The sequence below is a fragment of the Anopheles stephensi genome, chromosome 2 (genome assembly GCF_013141755.1).
Source record: "Anopheles stephensi strain Indian chromosome 2, UCI_ANSTEP_V1.0, whole genome shotgun sequence".
Classification (NCBI taxonomy): domain Eukaryota; kingdom Metazoa; phylum Arthropoda; class Insecta; order Diptera; family Culicidae; genus Anopheles; species Anopheles stephensi.
The window spans coordinates 19864214-19887292 of NC_050202.1; the positions used below are offsets into that span (position 1 = coordinate 19864214).

At 44.4% G+C, this 23079-nt stretch overlaps 1 protein-coding gene across 4 annotated transcripts in view; it reads right to left on the reverse strand.

The window, feature by feature from the left end:
• LOC118503549 overlaps positions 1-23079 on the reverse strand; it is a 433940-nt gene that overhangs the window by 158548 nt on the left and 252313 nt on the right. The window contains exons 1-2 of one of the 4 annotated variants that reach the window (XM_036036950.1): positions 22227-22315; positions 18699-19513 (exon numbers count right to left, since the gene is read on the reverse strand). The exons of 1 other annotated variant lie outside the window; for it this stretch is intronic. In XM_036036950.1, the coding sequence (XP_035892843.1) occupies positions 18699-18755 (57 nt within the window). In that variant the 5' untranslated portion in view covers positions 18756-19513; positions 22227-22315. 2 more of the 4 variants (XM_036036951.1, XM_036036952.1) reach the window with 2 other exon arrangements.

Genomic DNA, 23079 nt, shown 5'->3' on the forward strand with positions numbered 1-23079 from the left:
AGGGCAGAGCATGATGCGCCGCACGATCCGATCAGATCGATTTTGTTTTCTTCGTTCGAACGTCCAAACCCAAGTAACGCACACAACGGAATGGTTGGAATTTCAATTAAAATCGCACAAACTGCTGCTGCTGTGTAAAGCGCCCAGCGTACGAAGTTTGCCTGTGGAGTTTTGAGGTCCCATGCAGTTGGGCGACTCATCAGAACCGGGTTCCAAGAATCAGGGCTTTTCTCATTAAAAATGTATCCCATCTTAATTGACAGAAAATGAAGGCTCGCGAAGGAAAAAAGTTTGATTAATTAAATTTGAAAATAATGCGAAATCGGCATTACACACCAGGAGGCTTCATTATTAATCAATAAGGGTTTTGATTTTATTTCGTTGTAGCTAATTGAAGCGTCACAATTACATAAAAAAATAGTTGTTTGAAAGGGAGGAATTTTGTTTTCCTGGTAAACAAAATCAAGTGTTTGGATGCGAGCCAACTTCAGGGAGGAAAAAAGTGCCTTAATGATGTATCATGGCACGCGTGTATATAGCGCGTACCCTGCTGGTGCAGCTGCTGTTGAAAGATTTTCTAGCACTTCATTCTTGTGGCGGTTGTTTTTTTTTATTGTTGTACACACCTACCTCAACCTACTACGCCGTAACTTCCCCCAGTACAGAAACCCGCCCCCTTGGGAGCCTCATTAAAATGGTATTTTCGACAACACTAATTGGGTGGCATTTTCCTCACACTAGCGCACACTTGAGCATAAACGTAAACACATACACACACTCGGTCTCAATCACGGCACGCAATGGCGAGTATGTTTATTCCGTTTGCTTACGATCCCGTGGGTCGCGAGATCCTTAATTGAGGTCCCATGTGGGAAAGCCACACGCGAGCCGCGTGCCGGAAGCTGCATCCAAACTCTGCACCGTGGTGGTGACACTGATTAAGCTGTTTTCTTCTTTCGGACGAGGGTTCTGGCACAATAGGGCCCACCCAGATTCAAGGGCTCTAATGAAACCCAGCCAGCGAACTCTGTTCCTTGGTCCTGTTTTGGGTGGGTGCAGCGTGTATGATGAATTAATTTTTCCAACACCGAATGTAGAGATTGACTTTTTTATTGTTAAGACGACGTGACGATGGTTGGTGGCAATAATACAGCGCCGGTTTATTTAATGCTCTGCCCAAAAAAGGGGACATAAAATCAAGTCTCATGAGATGAACAAACATCCCTCCGAAAAAATAATTCTGACCATTTTAAGTGTTGAAGGTAGGCTTAGTTTTGATTAGAAATGAATAAATACGTAGTTTATTTAAACTTAGATTTTTTGTTTTCAAATTTTTACAGTTTAAACTGTGAGTTTTAAATTTTATTTTAAAGTTTTAAAAGTCATCCCTTTAAAAAATTTAATATTTCAATAATCCATTTTCATTTTTTTTCACATGATTGTCTAGACCTCCTTCATTTGGACAGCTAAGTAGCTAAAGTCTTTGCAATAAATCATGGTCACGGCACCAAGCTTTGTTTTTTTTATATTTTTTATAATCTTTACAATAATACCAATGCAGTACTGCTCAAATCCCATAAAGGAATTTCTTTAAATTAATCCACCAACGCATAATCAATTTAACGTATTTTTTACCGAATATTCACTCAAAATAGAGTGCTCCTGAATTGATCCCAACACTCGGATTGGGTTAGCTTTAGTTTAAAAATATAAAATTGATCACTCAACTCGTGTAACTCATGTCCACAGTACCTAGGCAATAGGATCCTCTCCTTTGATGTTTTCGATGTTCGGAAAAGCTTTTTCTGACCCGGTAAACATTGACCAGTACACTCCAGGGGAATGGTTTTAAAAATAAAAAAAGTGCAAATTCCCGAAAACAAATTCGATGAAAAAATAAAGGATAGGCCCGTTGAAGGTTGTCCAAACTGCATTGGTTACATACCAAAAGCGAAACAAAAAACCTTATGTTTGTCAATGTCCGTTGCTCCATACTCTCCATCGGAAAAATACACTGAAACATGTAACGGAAAACTGATCTAATTTCACAGTTGTTAGATGGAAGTCTAGGTGCTTACTCATGCTCGGTAACCTGTTTGGTTGCGTGTTATGGGAATCTGGTCAGCTGGCTGACCAATTTTCAATGTGTCCCACGAATTACACGCAAAGTCAATGCACTATCGATTCATCACGTGCGTTGTTGACTTCACCGAAAGGCTGGTGCCGCATACAGTAATAATTAAATTCATTCCTATATTGATACAGTACCCTGACAATTTGTACTGAGGTTTTCGTCGCGTTTTTCACTTCACGTCATACCGGGAAAATATTGTGCATTTAGACGAAACACGTCTCGGCCTGCAATTGCTAGCTTCCTTTTACTTGCTTTTGCCTATAGTTAGTCCTGCGTACGGATGGTCTGGATGAGATTTGAACAGCGTCCCAGCCGTGTCTCAATCTTACCAAATATTAAATGTTTTTTGCAACCTTTTTCACTTTCTAGAAAATTTCTAGTAAATCATGATCGACAAGAATTATATCAATGAAAAATATAGCTTCCAGTATTTCACTTGATTTAGATTTTTCTAAATCCTTGTTAGTAACACCAAACACTCACCCTTACACATACTTCAATAAATTCAAAAAATCACAAAAAATTTATCCCTGTCGGTGGGGGTCATCTATTCGAAATTCCGCACATAGAGATCCCCATCCCGAAAGAAAAACGGATAACACATTTTCATAATATTTGCAATAAACGCCAACATAAAGTGAGCCCGTAGACACACACACCACAGTGAGTGTGAGAAACGGGGGTTGGATTTGATTTATTCAAACCCTATTTTTTGCTAGAAAGCTCTCACGGCCGAGCACAGGAAAGGAGCCGTTTTAGGCTCCAAAACCCAACCTATCTTCTGTGACCCTCTCGCAGAAAGAAGATCTCTACACACACACAGAAAAAGTGGTTAGAATCAGCAATGAGATGCTTCCAGATTTGTGGCCATCTACCAGTCCTACGTCGACAGAACGAGACGCATCCCTGTTTGTTTGGGGGGCCATTTTTCATTCACCCTGGTAAAGGGTGAGCACGCGAAAAAGGTTGAATCCTTTATGGTTTTATTTTTAGCCCGGTTCGTTTCGGTTCTCTTCCGGATGGCGATGGTGGACTTTTCCCACTGTGCCGGGGTAACTCTTTCGCTGACATTTTGGTGAGTTACGGTGCTCGACTTTTTTTTTATTGTTGGTGGGGGCGGTTTGAGTTTTCCTGTATTTCACAGCTTTTCAGTGCAGTCGCTTTAACTTTTTACCAGGCAGGTTAAACTTTACGAGTCCAAAAAACCGACTCGCTTTCGCTCAAGTTGTGTGCGGGGCATGGACGATGATGGTACTTTTAGTTCGTTTCCGTGTGCCCTTTTCCTTTCGAATGACTAGAGATGAATTGTGACGTTACAAATAAAAAGGCACACACACACACTGTTACAAATAATAATAAAAAATAGTCCTCCTTTCCCGCAAGACTCCTTCTTGCCCATCGTCGGCCTTCACAGCGCATCTGAGTGGAAAGAAAAATATAAACTGACTCTGAGAGACTTCCAGCGGGACCGAGCAGCAGCAGCAGCAGCAGCCTTTTCGCCAGTCATTGTAACAAAAGAGCGCACGACTTTTCTGAGGTGGAATGATAAAAGGACGAGGAAAACTCGAATCCTACAGCATCGGAGAGCCGGAGCATTATTGTGCTTTTGAATAGTTTTCCTAACTACCGTTTTACTTCTTTTAAACATAGTTGCTCGCACTGTAACGAATGCTTCCGCCATTTCCAACGAACGCGCGTGTAACGCTGGGCCGTGCAAAATCCACGCAATAATACCTTTCGCGAATGTTGGAGAAAAAACTAAAACCAACGCGTTGCCCAAGAGCTCCTGTGCCCGGCCTTACAACAATAGTGGAGAGAAAATTTTCTTTTATGAAGATGGAATGTATGACATCAAATGTCGTCTCGGCTATCTTCCGCTGCTTTTCTTTACTCCTTTTTTTTTGGCTTCTTTATATGAGTGGAAAAGCAAAGTTGGAATTAGTGCACTAAGTTTCCAGAAGCGATCATGACCGTTGGATGTTGTTGGGTTTGGGCGCGATGAATTGCTGCACTCCTCTTAAAGGACGTTTACGCTAGCAAGAAGTTCGGAGCAGCTTACAGGAGGAAGCACGTAAAAAAAGAACACGCGAAAGAACAAAAGAAAAGCCAAAGCCATCCGCCAGGAGTTGGAGCCCGAAATGCGATTGTAAAGAAGCGTAAGGTATTCCGTTTGCTACAGTCTCCCCAAAAAACAGGGACTTTGTTGTAAAAGAGATCTTTGGGACTGTTTTTTGTTTTCTTTGCTTTTCGGTGCGGTTGAAACTCCTGATTCTGTGGACAACGGGGAACGCATGCAACGAACGAACGATTTATGATGACGATTTATGTAGCTGAACTCCCGGTGCTCCCGGTGTGAGCGGGTTTCGCTCTGCTGGTTTGCTAGCCCGGTGACGTTCGCTTTATTGTTCATCCCAGTTAGTTTTGGATGTTTTGTCTTTTTTTACACAAAATTTTCTAAATTTTTTGGAGATTTTGTTTTTTTTTTAAATCAAAAAATTAAAAACTAAAATTAAAAATTTATTAATTGCCATTAAAACTTGTACGTTACTTGCTTTATGATTTAAAAATTACGAAACTTAAATACATAAATCGTGTTGTATTTTAAGTTGTCTTGAAGGCCAGCATTTTTTTAACCGTTAAATTGAGGTTATGGTGTCGATTTGTAACGAAAAACATAATTTTATTTTGGAAATTCCTGTTTCAAATATTGGATTTTTCTAAAGTCTAGGTTCTTTTACTAAAAAATTGTTGTTCATACTCAAGGTTTATAAATCTTTGAACAAACAAAAACTGATCTTAAATCTGATTAGTTTGAAACTCGGATATAAATGTGGTCTTATTATATTTTCCTATACTGTAATACCTTTAATATTGATTTAACGGTTAGTATTGATTGGATGATACAAAATAAAAAAAGTATTTGCAGCGCTAGATAGACGCCTTTTTGTATATAATGCGCTAAACTTTGTTCGCCCATTGCAGTATGATAACTGGAAACCGATATCGAGGATTTGGATCATCGGTCCAATTGCATACATTCATGAATGAAATGAGCATAAAATAAAAGAAGATTATAAGAAATTACATAAAAAGAGTTTATTATGAAACATTAATAATCATATTGAAAACCAAGAGTGAAATGTTTTTATTAGCTCGGATAAACGCCTTCCAGTATGCAATTCTTCATACATCATGCGCTACGGACAGTAAATTGCCTTCTTTTCTTTATCATAACGCACTCGAATTAATTCCCCTTCGCGCAATCGTTCGCATTGCGATAGTCACGAAATGCGCCGCCATTTACATCCAGCTCACTGCATAATTGTGCACTTCCGAAATGCGCTGATTGTTACCGAATCACCCAGAACAGACCCCCAAAGCGAAGCAAAGAGCGAATCAGTATCATCTCTCCCTTACCGTTTCTAGTTTTGCTATTAAAAAAAGACGCGAACAGTTCATCATAGGAAAGAACCTTATCGTATCGAAACGCAATGAAGGCAATTTTCTTCTTTCCCCCCTTTGCTTTGCTAAAGTTTATTGGCAGAACAAAGGGTCTCGCAGAACCGTGCCAGCGAATGGGTGCAGTCGTCAAAACGGCAAGCTCCTAAGTACCCACAAGCAAGTAAAAAAGACGCATTTAATTGTAATTATTTCGAGTGAGCGCATTTCGTTTTATTTCCTTTCAGACCGGGCCGAGTGTTCTGTTCTGCTCCCTGCATCAACCAGACTATTTAATTTCTCCAAACGGTTTTATGATGTGTCCCAACTGTGACTTGGGCGTACAGAAATCCAGCAGCAGTACGATAAGCGCCATTATCTCGTACGATTTTCCCACTAGGAAGGCACGCAAGAGAGAGGGATGTGTGTGAGAGAGAGGGAGCTCTAATTGCATAATTGTGAAAATCGCAGCTCACCCAGCCAGTACGGAGGCTCAATTAATTTCTTCAATTTCGAACTTACGAGCTGCTGCCAACGCCAATCATCCGGTTATTTATGGTCTCCATACTGCCACGCTTTTATTTCCACCGCATTCCCGAGCCTCAATGCATTTCCTCGGGCTCGACAGAATCTCGGGCGGGAACACATTCTTCATCAGCAGCGAACGTAAAGAGAGCATCCGGATGAAGCCTGGGTGCCATTTGTCCATCGGCTGCACTACACTGTCGGATCATTTGGTCCATTAGGAGGCACGGGCTCACCAGTGACTGCATCGAAAATGACACTTTTTCTGTATCTTGCTCACTGCTCACACTGCTCTCGAAAGTGGCCATCAAATTTGTTCAAGTGTGCTCCGCTCTCGGCCACACTGCCCCGAGAGATGTGGCCTGATTGTGAGTGGGTGTGAAGCAATCGAATTTTCCGGACTGAGACCGATCAGAGCTTGCAGCCCGGTGATCGATCGCGGTGGGGAGCTTTTTTATTGAAACTGGAAAAGGCAATTGAAGTGCATTACTTCACATTAATCACACTCGAAACAATTTGGAAGTCCACCATACACCATCTACGGGGTGTTAACGGGCCGAGAGATTTATAGCTTGGCAAGTGCGTTCCAAACGGTTCGGAACCACCTTCAACTAAACATTCGTTAAAAGTTTACAAACTAGAAAGCTATTAATTAAGCAACCTTCACCCTCTCTCGCTCGCTGAGCACCGTTCAAACACGGGATCCTATTTCCCGACATCTATAAACCATCATCAAATTGATAATTTTCCTGTTCGACTGCTAATGTGTGTGAGTGTACACCTCGGCGAGAACTCCTCTCGAACCACGGTGAACACGAGATCCTAATCCATCCAATGTGCTCTGGTGCTGCTCCCGCTTGCTTACTTAAGAAGACGAAAGAGTTTGTGTAAAATTAGAAACCAAATATTTGTCCTTATCGGTAATGGCCTTACGTCGATGAGGTTTTCTTGGAAGACATCCGGTGGAGATGCCTCCAGATATTTCTTGGTAGCTGAATTCTCGCATACACACACACCGTCAACTCAGATCAACAGTGTACACATGGAAAACCAATGTTTAACAACCTTTCTCACTCATACCCACGCAACCGAATCCACACGATTCTTTGTTTGCCCAAATTACCCGCTCGTGTGCCGACATTCGTAGGAAATTTGAGCCACGACTTTTGACTCCTTCAACGTTGGTTCGATTTCATGATGGCATCTTTCCTGGTGGTGGAGAAACAACCTGCTGCCTGATAATGATATCATTACCATTATCATCGATTAAGATGTCGACGAGCAGCGGGCGGAAAACCCCGAACGATCCGATAAGGGGATCCTTCCCCAAAACTCTAACCTCAAAAATCTTCACCACACTTCCTGCCATGGTTGTGCTTCGCGAAATAAGATACTTTAGCTTGGTTGTTTACAGACACACGGCACACGCACCATGCCCTCACTCGTGTGTATACCCACACCGAAAGCGTTAATGACTCCCTGGAGTGGTTGCTGTGCTGGGGGGGACGGAGAAAGACACAGATGGGCTACAGGTGCGCCACCGCTTTTGACGATGATTATCGATTAAAGAGTTTTCGGTACGGGAGTTCCGGTGGGCTGCCGGATGCTTTCGGAAAAGTGGCAGGATGTTTCACCGGCACCGTAAAGGTAAATATTAAAGTAATTTTCCAACCTACCCCATCCCTTGGGTGGGGAAAACTCGGCTATCCGGTTACCAGGACCGGTGACACAAACCAGGCAGTCGAAACGTCTTGCACGTTAGATTAGAGATAATCGTATCAAACCGAGTCACGGTGCGGCCTAAGTTCAATCGGTATGTTGAACTTCTTCACTCGTTCCCATTAACCCATCCCGAAACTGCTGTGTATCTGTGTGTTTCTGTTGGTGTAATATGGGTCAGATTGATTATTAGGTAGGCAGCGCATCATCATGATCACCGGCTGGAAGCGATGTAATTTATGCGAGCAGTTCCTCCAACAGAACTCGCGCTCGCCATCATTATCGGGAAAAGATGAAGAAATCTAATTAATTCCCGAACCCGATGCCGGGGCGCATCGGAATCGGAGAGATTTAATTAATCTTTCTCGCAATGGTGTTCACGCCTAGCATTTCCATTCACCTGATGGGAAATGCGGTACGAGAATTAACTCCCCAAAGCACAGATGGAAGTTCTCCCGCCCCCATCTCAAAACAGGTGGTTTGAGCGATGAACAACAGTGGACAGGCGGTTGCTAACAAAAAGGAAGAACATTTGAGGTGAATAATGGCTATTGCAACAGAACAGATGAAAGTACTTTAACAACTTTTGGCAATTCAATTGAAGGATGGTGAACATTTATATTTTCCTTTGTTAGTATTGTGTTGAGTTTGCGAGAACGATTGCGAGCATCTTTTGTTTGATTTTTCTAATTAAGAAACACTATTAATCACTCTTTTCTACTGTGTGATTGATTTGGTTTTTATCCTGATTTTTGTTGCTATTTTTCAACTTTATGGATCATTCTTATTGCATTGTCCAATTATGTTTGCAGTTTGCTGCCTTTCTCGTATTATTTTCTATTTTTGTAAATTTTATTCTCTTTTATCTACAGTTTTTCCTTTGAGTTCTACTTATACTCCTAATTTCTTCATACAACATTATATCCATATTGTCGCATTAGATAAGTTAATGGAATTGTATTACAAACAATCGATGCTCATCAAATAAATCAAGACCAGTAAAACGCATTTACGGCAGCAGCAATAAACAATGTTCATTACTCTCAGCTACAACAGAACCTCCTCGGCTCGGTTCCGAACTATCTGACCCAGATTCGAAAAATTTAACTCCATAAATTGAACACGAAAACACATACACACTGGGATCACATCCGTAGTTGCCAAAGTCAATAAATTTCGATACGATTCGAGTTCAAAACTTCCTGCCTCTCTACCACGATGTGTTCGAGCCATTTCGATTGCATTAAAAAATTTAATCACCACCTCATGTTTTTCTTTTGGGCAAGTTCGTTACGCTCTCGGTCATCAAAACTATGTCGTATCTTTATTTACCGAAATCCATCCGGTTTCCGCCATGCGACGCGACTTTATCGAGCAGCACTGCCTGCAATCACATTCGAAGCCGAACAGACAGAGCACAAACACCTCGAAAGTTGCTATAAATTTCCATAAATTTACTGTCCAATGTTTACAGCGAGCTGCGAAATTAAAAATACACTTTTACTCTGTTTAGATTACGCGTGTTTTCCGGCCTTTTTTCACCCTCCAATATACCCAGGTCACAGCAAGATACAAAAGGTTAGGTTTAAAATTCTAGCGTGCATCAAGACGTACTCGATTGCACAAACCCGAACGTGGCACGAAGGCATTCCTGTAGGAACCCGCGCATTAGGTTAAATTAGAGTTGTTGTATCCGAACCCAATCCCTCGTTCGGATCGCCGGTGGCCAAACTCGTGAACCAAAACAACGCTTGAATAATGTACGATTCGCCACCTTAAATCGTCACGACCCCAATATCACCCCCCCAGAAGGGTAAGCCAAAAGTCCATTAGCATTCTCCCGGTGCAACAGCAACACACACACACCTTTCGGCAAATGGATGGCGTACCTATTTAAAGACCAGAATCCGACCCGAAGCGGCCCCTAAACCACCTTTGCGTTGCATTCTACCGGAGGAATCCAACCCCGAAAATTCACCCGCACACCTACCCCGGGAAGGTCGCCATCGAGCGTGTGTGTGGAATCGATTTTGGGTACGGTGTCGGTTTGAAAGTCCCGAAGAATAGAATTACTTGGCCGAAAGTTTTACTCACCCGGAACAACAATATTGGTCTCGCATGCGCCCTGCAGCCGAGCGCGGTTCAAGTTTTTGCACCGGTGGAATGGTTTAATTTCATCTACCGGAACTCCGGAACTTTAGAGCACAACCGTTTCCGGTGTGCACCCCCGAGAAACGTTCCCTGTGAGTTCTTCTTTCAAAATTCTCTTCCATCCCCACTGTTCGGCGGAGATTGTTGTTTGCGCTGGGAATTCGGAAAAGTCCTATAACACCACATATTCATATATCGACATTCTTTGGTTTGCTCAAAACTTTATGAGTACTCCGAGTCCGAGCCGAGGTCTTCCAACTTCCGACCTCCGGGCACTAAAAGGTCGTCCCACTAAGCTCGGAAGCATCCGCCCAGCGGGGGATCGATGACCGAAGCCGAGCTCGAGTGTGGGGAGAGCGAGTGCCACACATTCCACAACTATCTCAACCGCTGATAACTTGTGCTGCTGCAAGTGCTATGCCGATGCACCCATGCTCGCATCGGCATGGTCAGAAAGCTAGACCCAGGAATGTTGACCATTCTTGGTGCACAACTCCGCAAGGATCGTTCAAGTTTATCTAGTCTGCTCAGGGGCGCGCGCTAGAGTCCTGGAGGGAGTGGCTTTCATAACTTGGACGACCGTTAGGCCCCCCCGGACGTTCGGTCGAAACCGATCGGTGATTGATGCACTTTGGCTGCAAACTGTTGTGCGGTGTGTCAAGAAGGCTTCTGGCTGACGCTCTGCATAACAACACCAGCCAGCCAGCGGCAATTAATCTCCAGTAAGCGTTTAATTATCCCACCGGAATCGGAAGGCATAATGAATAGTGACAACTTAAGCGTGGCTGCTGTTTCGCTTACCCGTTTTGTTCGGCGGGATTATTAGCACAGCAGCCGAGTGTTTGCCGTGTCGGGTGGAAAGGAGTTGCGCCATCAACACCGTTCATTATTCAAAACACACCGAATCCCACATCAAAGGAGCAACCTTGGTTTTCGGCAAAGGGGTGGGTTGTACCGAAAAGGAAAAGCTCCCGGTACTCCCCGACACAAAGCCCTTTACGTCGAAAATCTACGGAAGCTACTTGTATCTAGCAGGGCACTCGCTCTTTGAAAGCGTTATCCCTTTTCAAACACTAACAATAACCATCGTGTCAATCCCCCACGCCCCCGATCGTCTTCTTCGTCTTATCCTTCTGCTACGCTCGAAGCTTCCAATCAGCACCAGCACCAGCCATCGACCGGAACCATTACGAGGCGGAATTTTCATAATTGAATAATTATTTATTTAACGAGCAGTACGAGGGAGCTGCAGTACGAGAAACACATAGCGCCACAGCGCTTCCCATTGTTGGCGGTGTTTATGTGTGTGCCTGTGTGAGTGTTTGGGTTTGTCCCACTGGTACGCTTCCCTTTGGAGGTGTCTATCATTAGCAGCGGCATCATCGGCACAAGCGAGTTCCCGGTGGAATGCGGAAAAGGGCCACGGGAGTGTTGTGTTGATTACTGGTTCGATTACTGCTTCGCTCGGCTGGATATCATTGTGAGAAGCAGAAATTGGTGGAATAACTCAATCCTGTTGATTGAAAGGCTTCGTTTTTTCACACGAATGAGAAAGCAAAAAAACAAAAAGAAAGCCTGGAATATGATTTGATCGGAGTGTGAAACGATTCAGAGCTTTGGTGGATAAAGTCTCTGGTACACAAACATATTTAGTATGGACCACTGTGCTTCAAGAGTAACTTCAGCTTTAGGATATTAAATTCTGAGTTCTCAACTTAATTCTACCAGAACTATATAGGTCGAGGAACGTTCTTAAAAATTCTTCACAAAGCTCGAGACCTTCAGAAGACTACTTTCCAACTGCAATTCTCCAGCGTTCGCTCAACTTGCACCAAGCGGAAGTAGTTTTGCAGGAAGTGAAACCACACTTCCGCCAGCAACAATTTTAAATCCGGCTGTTAGCAAAATTACCACCACCCCCCCAAAAACACTTGATGTCAGCGGCAACATTGTAGGCTATAGCTAGTTCTACTCGTATGTAAATATGGAGCACAGAACTCTGGTGCGAGGAACTATTTCGAGCCTGGGCGAACCGGTCGTGTACGTGGTGTAATTATAAGCGTAATCATGGTACACCTTCACGCATTGCGAACCTAAAGTTGGAGACCGTGGTTCACCCATATGAACGTTACTGTCCTTACGAGTCAGTAGTCTATATTTGAGAGAAATTGTCTCTCGCGCTACAGCTTCGCCGTTTTGGAATAGTTAGGATAACAAAACCCCCCATGGAAATGCGAGGTGGCGTGTGAGGTGTTTAAATTCATAAAATATTCATACTAGCATTCCGAGTGTAATAAGTATGTATCACCGGCAACGCCAAACCCGAACAAGAGAAAATATGCCAACTTATTCACCCCGCCATTAGGTCGGCGTTTTTGTGTAGGTTGTGTTTTTGGGAACTCTCACACAGTAGTAGTGTCAAAGTTTTCACTTCGCATACTCGGCTCAAACAAGCCAGCGCGACAAGTTCACCGACCAGAAATGAGTCAACGTGACGTATGTCACGGCGGGACAAAACGAAGCGAAGGCAAGAAACTGTGGACACTCTTTTGATGAATATTTAAATGGAATAACATGGTGGAATGATGCGTTGGGCAAACATTGTTGCAGCAGAGCATATGGTACAGACGGACCCGTCACGCTGTTATCGCTCCGACTGCGAGTGCCTAGATAAAACTAAATGACAACTATCCTGACGAAAATGTGAGCCCGTTTCGAGCGGCCCGCAGTCTTTTACAAACGCAAATGACAACTTTATGAAGAATCGTATGGTAATCAGTGTTTCGGTACGGGTTTGCCTACCAGACACAGCATGGCCAATCATTGAATGCGCGGAGCAGTCGACCATCGGTAGTGTCCTTCTAAATGGATGCATCGTCCGAAAAATGAGGACCTCCCTCATCTCGTTTTTGGGGCGCACTAGACACAGTGCGGTGGACCTTTTTAATGGTCTCGTCCTCTTGACGAGCGAAGAGGACAAATGTCACCCCGTCTAGAACTTTCTGTTCCAAGCCCTGACATCTCCCAGAGCTAGAGAACCAATTGTACCGAAAATAAAACGACACTCAACTAGCGCAAATGTTTTCATTTTCGGTTTTGAATAAAACATTGTCCGTACGGCACACTACTGCTGATTGAGATTTTATGCTCCGTTCCCGGTTTGTTTGGCTACATTCGGGGTGGAAGCTCCGGTTGGTGCTGGTGGCAAATGGTGGAAGCATCGCAACGAAATTCCCTTCGGTTGCTCCAATAACATGGTTGTAGTTTTTCGCCAACTGAAACCACTTTTCCCTGGAGGTCGTATCCTGATCGGCCGGCCACCTCCCCGGGGCACCCTTGAAATGACACTCGAGAGTTGCAATGTCTGAGGAGTGCTGTTGTTTTCTTGCCACGCTCGAGAAATGGTCCAAGTACCTCTTTCCTTCTTGAGCCGTGAGCACGAAAATGCTTTCACCTCAACGGGAGAAGCAACAGAATCGCACTTCAGGCACCGGAGCGCACCCGGGAAAGAACGATCTGAATGTGCGCCATTTGAAAACGTTCAAGAGCTGGGTGGTCGTCGCACAGAAGCTGCCAGTGCTGGTGCTCCTGCTAATCGACGGATTCTAGGGTACCAGTGAATGGGCAAATATGACTGCAAAATCTGGTTAGCAGTTGCAGCAGCGCCGTAATGCTCAACACATGTATGCTAATTGACAGGTGCACATATACGGGTAAGAAGCGATGTAATTAGCATAAAGCTCTTGACCTGCAGAGGGGCAAGATGTACGTCTTGTAAATACTAAGAACGAATGCACACCCATTGACACCTTTTCGACAAAAAGGAAAACAATGTGATTTGTTGTTCGTTTAAAGTGTAACAAATTAGGGAACCAAATGGTTACAAACAACGAAGAACAAAAAAAAATCCACGGAAGCTACATCGGGTTCGTTCCTTCCAAACGCTAAATGGAACGTGAAAAATGCTACCTCTTTTAAGAGGTTTGCTCCACTGACGGGCAGCTACACCACAACAACATACTCGAACAAGCCTACCACCCATTATTACCTGTACGTAAAAGACAACGGGAGTCTTTTAACGTTACGCTTCACCGTAATGAAGTATTTATTTGATTCATTCACCTCCAGCAAGCTCGGTGGGTGAGGTTGCCCGCCGTCCATCCATCATCGGCATAATATGGGAAGCGGACCAGACCAGAGGGAACCACAAAATCACAACCAAGTTAAACGCACCTTTAATGCCGACGAAGATGATGGTATGAAACAAAAGAGACACCTCGAACAGACTCTCTTGCCCTACATATAATATCATAATCTGATTAATCCGGAAACTTCACCATCCGGTTGGTTGGGCTCCGTGGACTCCCGCTTTATCTCTCGCTCTGTAACGTCGATTTGCAACGTGAAGAAACCTGTTACGAAGGTGGAATTATTTAATGAAGAAAAAAGGGAGGCAAAAAAGCGCGCCCAAAAACCGTTTACTTTTATTATCTTTGCCATAAGTTGGTGAGCAGTGAGCCCGGTGAGACACTTCAGCAGTTCGTTTTGAGCCGGCCTCTAATAGTCGGGAGATTTGGAAGCCGGTGAAAAATGAAGGAGATGAAAAAAGAGTGATTCTTAACTTGTAACCCCGTCAAGTTGGTAGAATGAATGACTCCACTGGGCAAATTACCACACAACACCACGCCGCTGGCGCCCGTGTGTCCAATGAAACGAGCCCCGGTGGAGTTCTTAAGATGCCGTTGATTATGGAACGGAAAGTCGCTGGTGCACGCCCGTGTTAAGGTGGCAATGGATTCCGATTACACGGAGCACAGCTTATCGAGATCCGTCCGTCCCGACAACAGGATGCTCATTTACTGTCACTGTTCTCGCGCTATTTCGCCCCGGTGTCAATCACGCCCTACTCCACCGAATGATGCTGTAACGGTGTAAGAGTAGCCCTGCTGTAACGAATGACGCAACGCACGATATGATTACAGTAATTTTATCAGCAAATTAGCAACCCGTCAATGAACCGGGGGATAGGAAGGTGGACTGCCTTATGCAAAGCCACAGATCGACGACCTCTGTACCACTGCCGCTGCCATAATGAAACGACACAATCTACCAACACTACCAACACTTCAAACGTGTTCGCGAAATGTTAGCGCGTGGTTATCGATTAAGTGTCAAGATATGGGGTACCGAATTCGGTTGCCTATCGATCGTCAGTAACGCTGCCGATGATGATGACTATGGCCACAAACAGCCGCACTCCGCCACTAATCCGGCCGGTCGAAAGTGTTGCCCATTTCGGTGGTGCTGGTCTGTTGAAACGCAACAGAAGCAGATCAAACGTTTCACGAAGTTATTGGAATGTTGGTGCCCTTTGATGTTTGGAGTCGTGATTCTTTGGACGATTAGCGCGATTGAAGCGAGTTAAATATCCCGAGTGTCACAGACAGATGGCTGGGGGGAGGCGGCTCTCGATGGATGTGCTTATTATTTTTGAGGTTAGGAGTGCGCTTTTTTGAGCAGGACAGAAGTCTCTTTGCATTCAAATGGCGCAGCGAGATGTATTGAATTTCTGGATATAATCTAAAAGCCGGTATAATCTTCCAAGATATCACTCCGTGCGTAAATGGGTTTTTAAATCGATTCTATTTTATAATCTCAAAGAACGTGACCCCTTCCACTGATGCAGCCATGCATTCGATTAAATTGCACCCGAGATTACACACGTAATCCCTCGCCTAAATCATGTTCTCTTTTACTCGACTCTTACCCCCTTTGGTTTGGAAATGCTTTCTGGGACCCAGCATCTTTTAGTGAGCAATCTTCAGAACACGGACACGCTCACCGCTCCAAGCGGATCATTCATTGAGCTTGGCACGTAAATCTGTACCGATGCCGGAGTCTGGTTTTAATTATTGAAAATTAATTTTCTTCCACCTCACCAACACGTATACCAAGTAGTGACTCCGAACCCTGCTCCGAAAAGCTACTAGTGCCGCTTTCCGGTCGTAATCAATCCGAGGCTGGGATGAAAAATGCATATCATAACTTCCAGACTTCGCTCCCAGTGGCAGTTGCTTCCCCGATGCACGCGTCCTAGGTATCAACTCACCGACCGACCGTTCGACGTATCGTTTGAAGAATTTCAGTCTCATCTTCTTGAAAGTCGATCGGTGTAAGGAGCAAGTTTACCCGGCATATGCGTGCCGTGTCGTACGGGTCGTCCAGAAGCTGGGTACACCAAGCGGATGGCGAAATATTGCTGAATGCATAAATGCAAAATGTCTAATCGGATTAAGATCGGTCGTCTCGCTGGATGGTAATGGAGAGCTTCAGTGTCCACCGGCTCTCAGCAGGAGCGCGCTTCCCGGTTCTGGAAGCTAAGACTGGTTCTCTTAGAGAAATGGGATGCAACCTTAGGGGATGCAACTACCTACATCATCCAAATCTGACGCAAATGAAACATATCCGTTTTTGGAAGTCATGTCCGTAAAACCAAGGGGTTTTGGAACACATTTGAAGTTGTTCGCGAACCGGCTCTGTAGACCAACTTTGGGCACCTCACTACGACACCTTACAAAACTCTCGGTGGATACCGGTAGAACTCCCGCTCATGATGGAAAAGCGGGAGCAGGATGCAAAACTTTTCCGCAACAAAACTTTCGACCAGTCATTCAAGTCAGTCACGTACCGTGGTGGAACTGCCTGCGGGAAGACTTTGCGCACAGTTGGCGGAGGAAGTACGTGAGAAAGTTTCCGACCAATGCGGCTGCAAGAAGCGGCCGATGGTCCCAAAAACTATAGACTAACGAAATTACTTCCACCCGTAACCCGGAGCTGGGCGAAAAAACCTTCGGGCCCGAAATAATCATTGGATGAGGCCATCCACTCCACTCTCCCATGGGGCAGCTCTGTTGGGCAGCGTGCACCGTCATCATCCACGCTCCTGGACGGCTTCTTCGGCCAGCGATGATTTTTTCATCATCTTTTTTGAAGTTTTCTTCCTCTTGATTTTTGCAAATCACTCCGAAGGTCATTATGCCGTTTCTTATGAAATGAGGGGGATGAATTTTCTCCCGTCACCTTTTCGCCACCATCACAGCTTCTCATCACCAACGTCATCATCGGATCGGTGAGGCATTCGAGCTCAGCAGACCGAGGAAAACTGTGTTGCCAAAAAAGTAAAACAAGGCCAAGTCTACTGAAAAAGCACGGCAAAGCGCGAGAAAGCCTTCTGCAAAATGGACACGAAGAAAACCTCAAAATAACAACCGAAAAACTGCTGAACTGATCTTCAAAAACCTAACGAGTTCTCGGCAGTGAGTTGCTTTGCCGGGGTCTTTTTGTACTTCTTCATCCCTTTTCCTCGCGGTTCAATTTCGTTACGCACCCACCGCAAGCTCCACCACAGAGCGCGAGTAAGGGAGCTTATATTTTTGCGTTTTCAAATCGTTTATTTAACCAGCCTACCAGCAGCGGTTCGGTGTCTGTTGGGGGAGAAGTTTTGCAGCAAATAACCATTAGCAAGTAATGCAAGGTCGGGTGAGCGTGGAAAATTCCCACCAAGCGTTTGGGGTGGTTCTTTTTTTTCTCTGTCAAGGTCGCGCACAATGCGCTTTTCCAAGACGTCTAAACAGGGCGCCCAATTAGGCGTTAGTTGAATAAGAGTTTAACCTTCATGCCCGGGAAAAGGCGAGTTACATTAGGCATGGCCGTAAGCGTGACAGTCAATGGAAGTCGAGTCGATATTTTTGGCTTCCCGATTTTAAGTGAGCCAAGATATTTTAAATCTTCTCCTCTGCGTGAAAATCATTCAATAAAATCTAGAAATCAAGAAGCTGCGAATGTTAGTACCTCAAGAAGTATATCTTTATCGTCTAGCCATGGATTCTAGATGATAAAGATATACTTCTAGTATAGAGGAATTATCTAGTTATCTAGTTATAGATCCGTAGACGTTTCTAGTCATAAATTTCTATGAGAGATGGGACCAATCTAAAGCCCAAAGTCATCTGTCCTTAGAAGGAATTTTTCTCGATCTATGCTTACTGAAGGCAATGTAGAGAACTCCATATAAAACGATTTTAATATATCAGCCGTGCTGTTTAAATAGCTTATAGAAGGTGATCCTGAAAGGTTTGTCTCATCATGATAAAGACACCAAACAATCAAGTAGATCCAGTCATTTTAATCGTCCACAATATTTGAGTAGGTACATTTCCACTGAGATGACTTGGTACTATTTAGGGGTCCAATAATGTACCATGATAAACGATCTTTGGTCCTGACTTTTCAACAACATTATCCAAACCCAACAGAATCAGAGTAAGTAAGTAGAATCGGATTATGAAAAGGCTCTTCTGAGGTGAGCCAATTCCACAAGGCAGTTGTTTGCTTAGCAGTCAAGAGATCCTAACACGTATTCTCCTCCACGTTTTCTAATTTAACCTATCCTTTCTTTGCTTTACCATCAAGACAAGAGCTTCCCACAGGACCTCTTTCGTGTAAGAACTATACATAATCTTAGTGCTGGATATCTGAACTATCTCTATTAAACCGTTTCCAGCCATAGGATCTAATACAAAGAATACCATAGATAGTAGCAGTAGTAGTAAATCCCCCATTCGACGGATGCCGGTTTCCCACAGCGTTACGATTGCTGTCGGTAATTAGTGCTTCATTCCTACGTCCTTCCACAGCATCGGGTGCATCTGTTTCATCTCATTCTACTAACCTTTTTTCCATCCCGAAACTTGACAGTTCCCTCGATAATTGAGCTTATATCCACCATGATGATTTCTGCTGCGGCTGCTGTGCGCCTCGTCCCAAAACAACCGAAACCGGCTTAGTAAATGGAGGCTTTCTTTCCGCTTCCTCGGACGCTCGTTAAATCTACTTGGACGCACACACACACTGGTAACGATGATGATGTTTTTGGCACCACTTTTTCCTCCCCCTCCTGTGTTGCTAATTCTTGATTCTTCCCTTCTTTTGACCTTTATTAATTAGAGGCTAGAGAAAGGGACCACATCCGCATTCAAAAACACTCGCTCGATTCTCGAGGGCCAGGTAGAATTTGTATACCTTTCTAGCTACTTGCTGAACAGGTGCTCTCCAGGAGAAGCTCTCACAAAACATCACACCAACACACCGGCACACTCATCATCGCATTCACGCAACGAGCTTTATCAGCTGGATAAAGCGAACCGTGGCAACCGTACAAGTAGCCTCTCTGGAACTTTGCTTCCATCGTTTCACACACGTACACACCGCACTCACTACACACACGCACGCACGCACTTAATTTGATTCAATTTTTGGCACCTTCCAGCATATCAACACTGCTCCGTACGCGCAAAATGGCGTGGATGATAGCGGAGAAAGAAAGCCGAAACTTTTACAACAACTATTATTATAATTATTTTTCAACCACTTTTCTCTCACTCTCTCTCTATACGTTCACTTGGCACTTTTTTCCGCACACTTTCGCAGCACAATTCTTTTTTCGGTACTAGATTTCAGGTTTTGGCACACAAATAGCTAGTCGGCCTGCAGCAAGGGCATAGGAGAAACACACGAGAAACATTGAATGAATATTGGAGGGAAAAGGAGAAAACTTTTGCTTCGCCTTGGTGCTGCAATCAATTTTCACTTTGAAAATAACGCTTCCGGGCTTGTGAGCGTGTTTTTCACATCCCGAAACAGTCCACGCGGTCCAATGTGCGATCGGTTCGATTGAAAACTCGGAAAGAACTGACGATGCCGGAACGGCCCCAAAGCTGCACCGAGGTACACTCATACATTCGCACGCCGTATGAGTGTATCTCAAGTGTGAGTGATACAAAATCGTCCAGCTATTAGAGCCTCCTCTGTGTCCGGTCAACTAAAGTGGACCGATTTGGAGATACCTTTTTTTATTTGGTTGTGTTTGCTCCCGGAGATCGATTTTCTGTTTGATGCTTCTGTTCCTCTCTTTGCGGCCCGTTCTTCGCGTGCCATTTTATGGCGAATCATTCCAAGTATCACACGCTTCCTTGCGAATCGGTCCAATTTAGGTTCGTTTGGCCTTTCGATTTGGCACCAATAATTATGCAAGCCGGTTTATGCTACAGCGAAACGGGCACGTCTATAAAAAAAAACCTCCCGGTCGATCGCCCTCAATCCATCAATCAATCTGGAACCCTCAAAATTGAAGGTTATCTCCCGAGTCTGTCCGGTGCCAAAAATCAGACTTCCCAAATAGATGGCCGGAAGGCTTGATCGGCACAGACACGTATAAAGCACGCCATTCTGGAGCCTGCAGCGCTACGTTGGGGTCGCACTCTGGTCTGGTAGGCATATTTTTAACCCTAGCAGAAGAGTTTTGTTTTTAATTAAGTCCTCATCTCCACAGCACAGTAAAGGGCACAGCGGGACCTGCTACAGACTGCTGGCTACCTCAGACTACCGGCCACTCTCGTTTATAATGAATGACCAGCGATTAATTATTCATCACCAAGCCGTGCAGTTTAACACGCCCGTGGGCATCATAGAGCCCGGCGCTAATACACTACGCCCGAAAAGTCCCAGGGCTCGTGTGGCTGGGTGTGTTTTTTTCCTGTTATTCTCCAATGAATAAAAAATCCCTTTTGCTCCATTCCCAACAGGAACTCTTCCACGGGGGAGCCAAACGCGAAAAACGCACCCAAAACGAAACGCTTAAGCCGTGTCTCACGCCATTTTGGTTGAGAGTTGGGACTGGGAGCAATCTGCAAATCCGCAGACTTAATTTCCGGGATTCGTCGAGAGGGCAGTAACGGGTTGAAGCTGGCATTTGCGAGACCGTTTTGGCAATTTGGACTTTACTACCTGTCCGTTCCCCGAACCCTCTTCTTCCTGGTCTGACGTCCAAAGCTTCGGACACGGTTAAGCGCAACCCCAAGCCGGGGCTCGATGAGTAGATAATCGCAAATTGTCATTAATGTCTGAGAAGTGTCTCCTTTTCAACGTGACAAAAGGTGGCTAAAACCGTGCACTTTTTTTCTCTGTGTAGCTTTAAGGAAGAATATTGCATCAACACTCGCAGGATGTTCTTGGTTGGATGTTAAGCTGTACTTCCTGCACAGTGCGGGGGTTTTTGGAGCAGAAAATGGACCACTCGTGTGCGCTGGCTCTCAGGAGGTAGCCGCATCACAGATCACAGCACGTCCTTTCGAGAAGCTGAACAGCATGAGATGCTCACTGCTGTGTGGTGTTCTTGTGTCTCCTTACAAGATACATGCCGTACAGCACACACAGCACCTCAGAAGTAATACCCAACAACATGCGCCAGGATGCCACCGACCCGTGCCGAAGACGGTTTTCGTTTCGAGTCCGGCGGAGCGTGCCATTCGCAACGTTCCATTGCCTTCCAAAAGCGGACGGGCTTGGGGATTCGCAATTTTCACACCGGTACTTATCACCCACTCATTTCACTTCCAGCCTCCAAACGGTTTCCTGCCAGCGAAACCTCCAGACACACACACACAGAGATCAGTTGGAGCTGAAGATTCGTTCGGATGGTCGTCGGTTAGCAACAGGGACTTAATACCGCAAGGCAATCGTCCTTTGGCGGGGGTTGTTTTGGGAGCATCCTTTATCGTGCGTTGATATGGCGTACACAAAACATGGCCGCTACAGCGCAGCTCACCGAATTTCGTTTCTTCACCGGGAAGTACCTGCCCTTTATGAATGAGTAGCAGCACGCGGTCCGCAACTTTTTTGTTATTGTTGCAGTGTGCTTCTTTTGCTGGTTCTTATTAAAATGTGACCCTCTTCAAAAACTCTGGTAACTTTTTCAATTCACGACCACACAAAAGGTACACTTAGCCCCATTTTACGAAGGTGTTTTCTTATTTTAGAGAGTCATCGTGGAAGGATCGGTATTATGGCGTAAAACCCAAAACCCGGAAACTTGACCAACAATGATGATTTTTTGTTTGCATTTTAAACAATCGGGTTCAATTGATTGACTTTTCAAAATCCCCCTTTTTTGTGTCACCATTTTCGGCACAAAGCTTAAATGAGGAGCGTTTTCACAACACTTTCTGCACTGTTTAGTGTACCGGCTTATCAAAGACATCAGCAGCACTAGAGACGTTATAAATTCACTTGTTCTCTTCAAACTTAATCCTATTTCACACTTTTTCACAATTTCCACAAGCTTCTCATAGAAACTAATAACGTAATTTTATTGTAAAGCCACATTCCGAGCTGAGATTCTCCCCAAACAATATACGCACACACAACAACGCACGGGGATTGGTGCGTATCGTTTCCTTCAAGCTGACGGTCTCGCGAACAGCAACACAAACGTGCTCACCTTCCGCGCGGTTCAAAAGCAGACTGACGGTGGAAATGAATCCATGAACATCGATTCCCTGTCCGACCGGTGAACTCGGAAGTGCGTGCTCGAAGTGCGCAGATGTTATATTGCCCCTATTGCCGACCGAGCGACCGAAGCTGCCCAGGCCGGTGTTGTCAGTTTTGAGTTCACTCGGACAACTTTTCTAAGCAACATTATGCATTCAAAAAGTTTACTTTTTTAACTTATTTTGACTAACTTGGAAAAACTCCAAGGAAATTTTAATAAATTGCAAAATAACTTGAAATATTTGTCACAAATTTTACTTTCTCAGCTTCAATCATCTACCGGAGATTTGTTTGAACCCGAACGTGAAGAATGAACACATCGCCTCCCGATTCCGAGAGAGAAACAAAGAGAATTTAAATTCATTTCCAATGTTTCGTATGCTGCCGAACATAAGCAGCATAAACAACATGGGCATCTTCGTGGGAAAACATTCATCTATGTTTCGTCAAACGTTCGGCGGCCGAAGTGATGGGCGAACCCGTGATAAATTTCCCGGGTTTTCCGGCATCTCGTTCATCCGAAGCTCGCTTGCCATGAGCACCGGGTTTGATAAGACCTTTGTTTTACTGTGCTCTCGTATGATGAAATGATTTATTTTATGATGTTTGAATTTTGAATTATTGGCAAAGCCGTAAGGAAGCTTTTAAGAATATCAAATAAATAAAAATAATGTGAAGGGGGTTTCATAAGCGAAACTTATTTTTTTTTTGCCTTTTTTGAACAA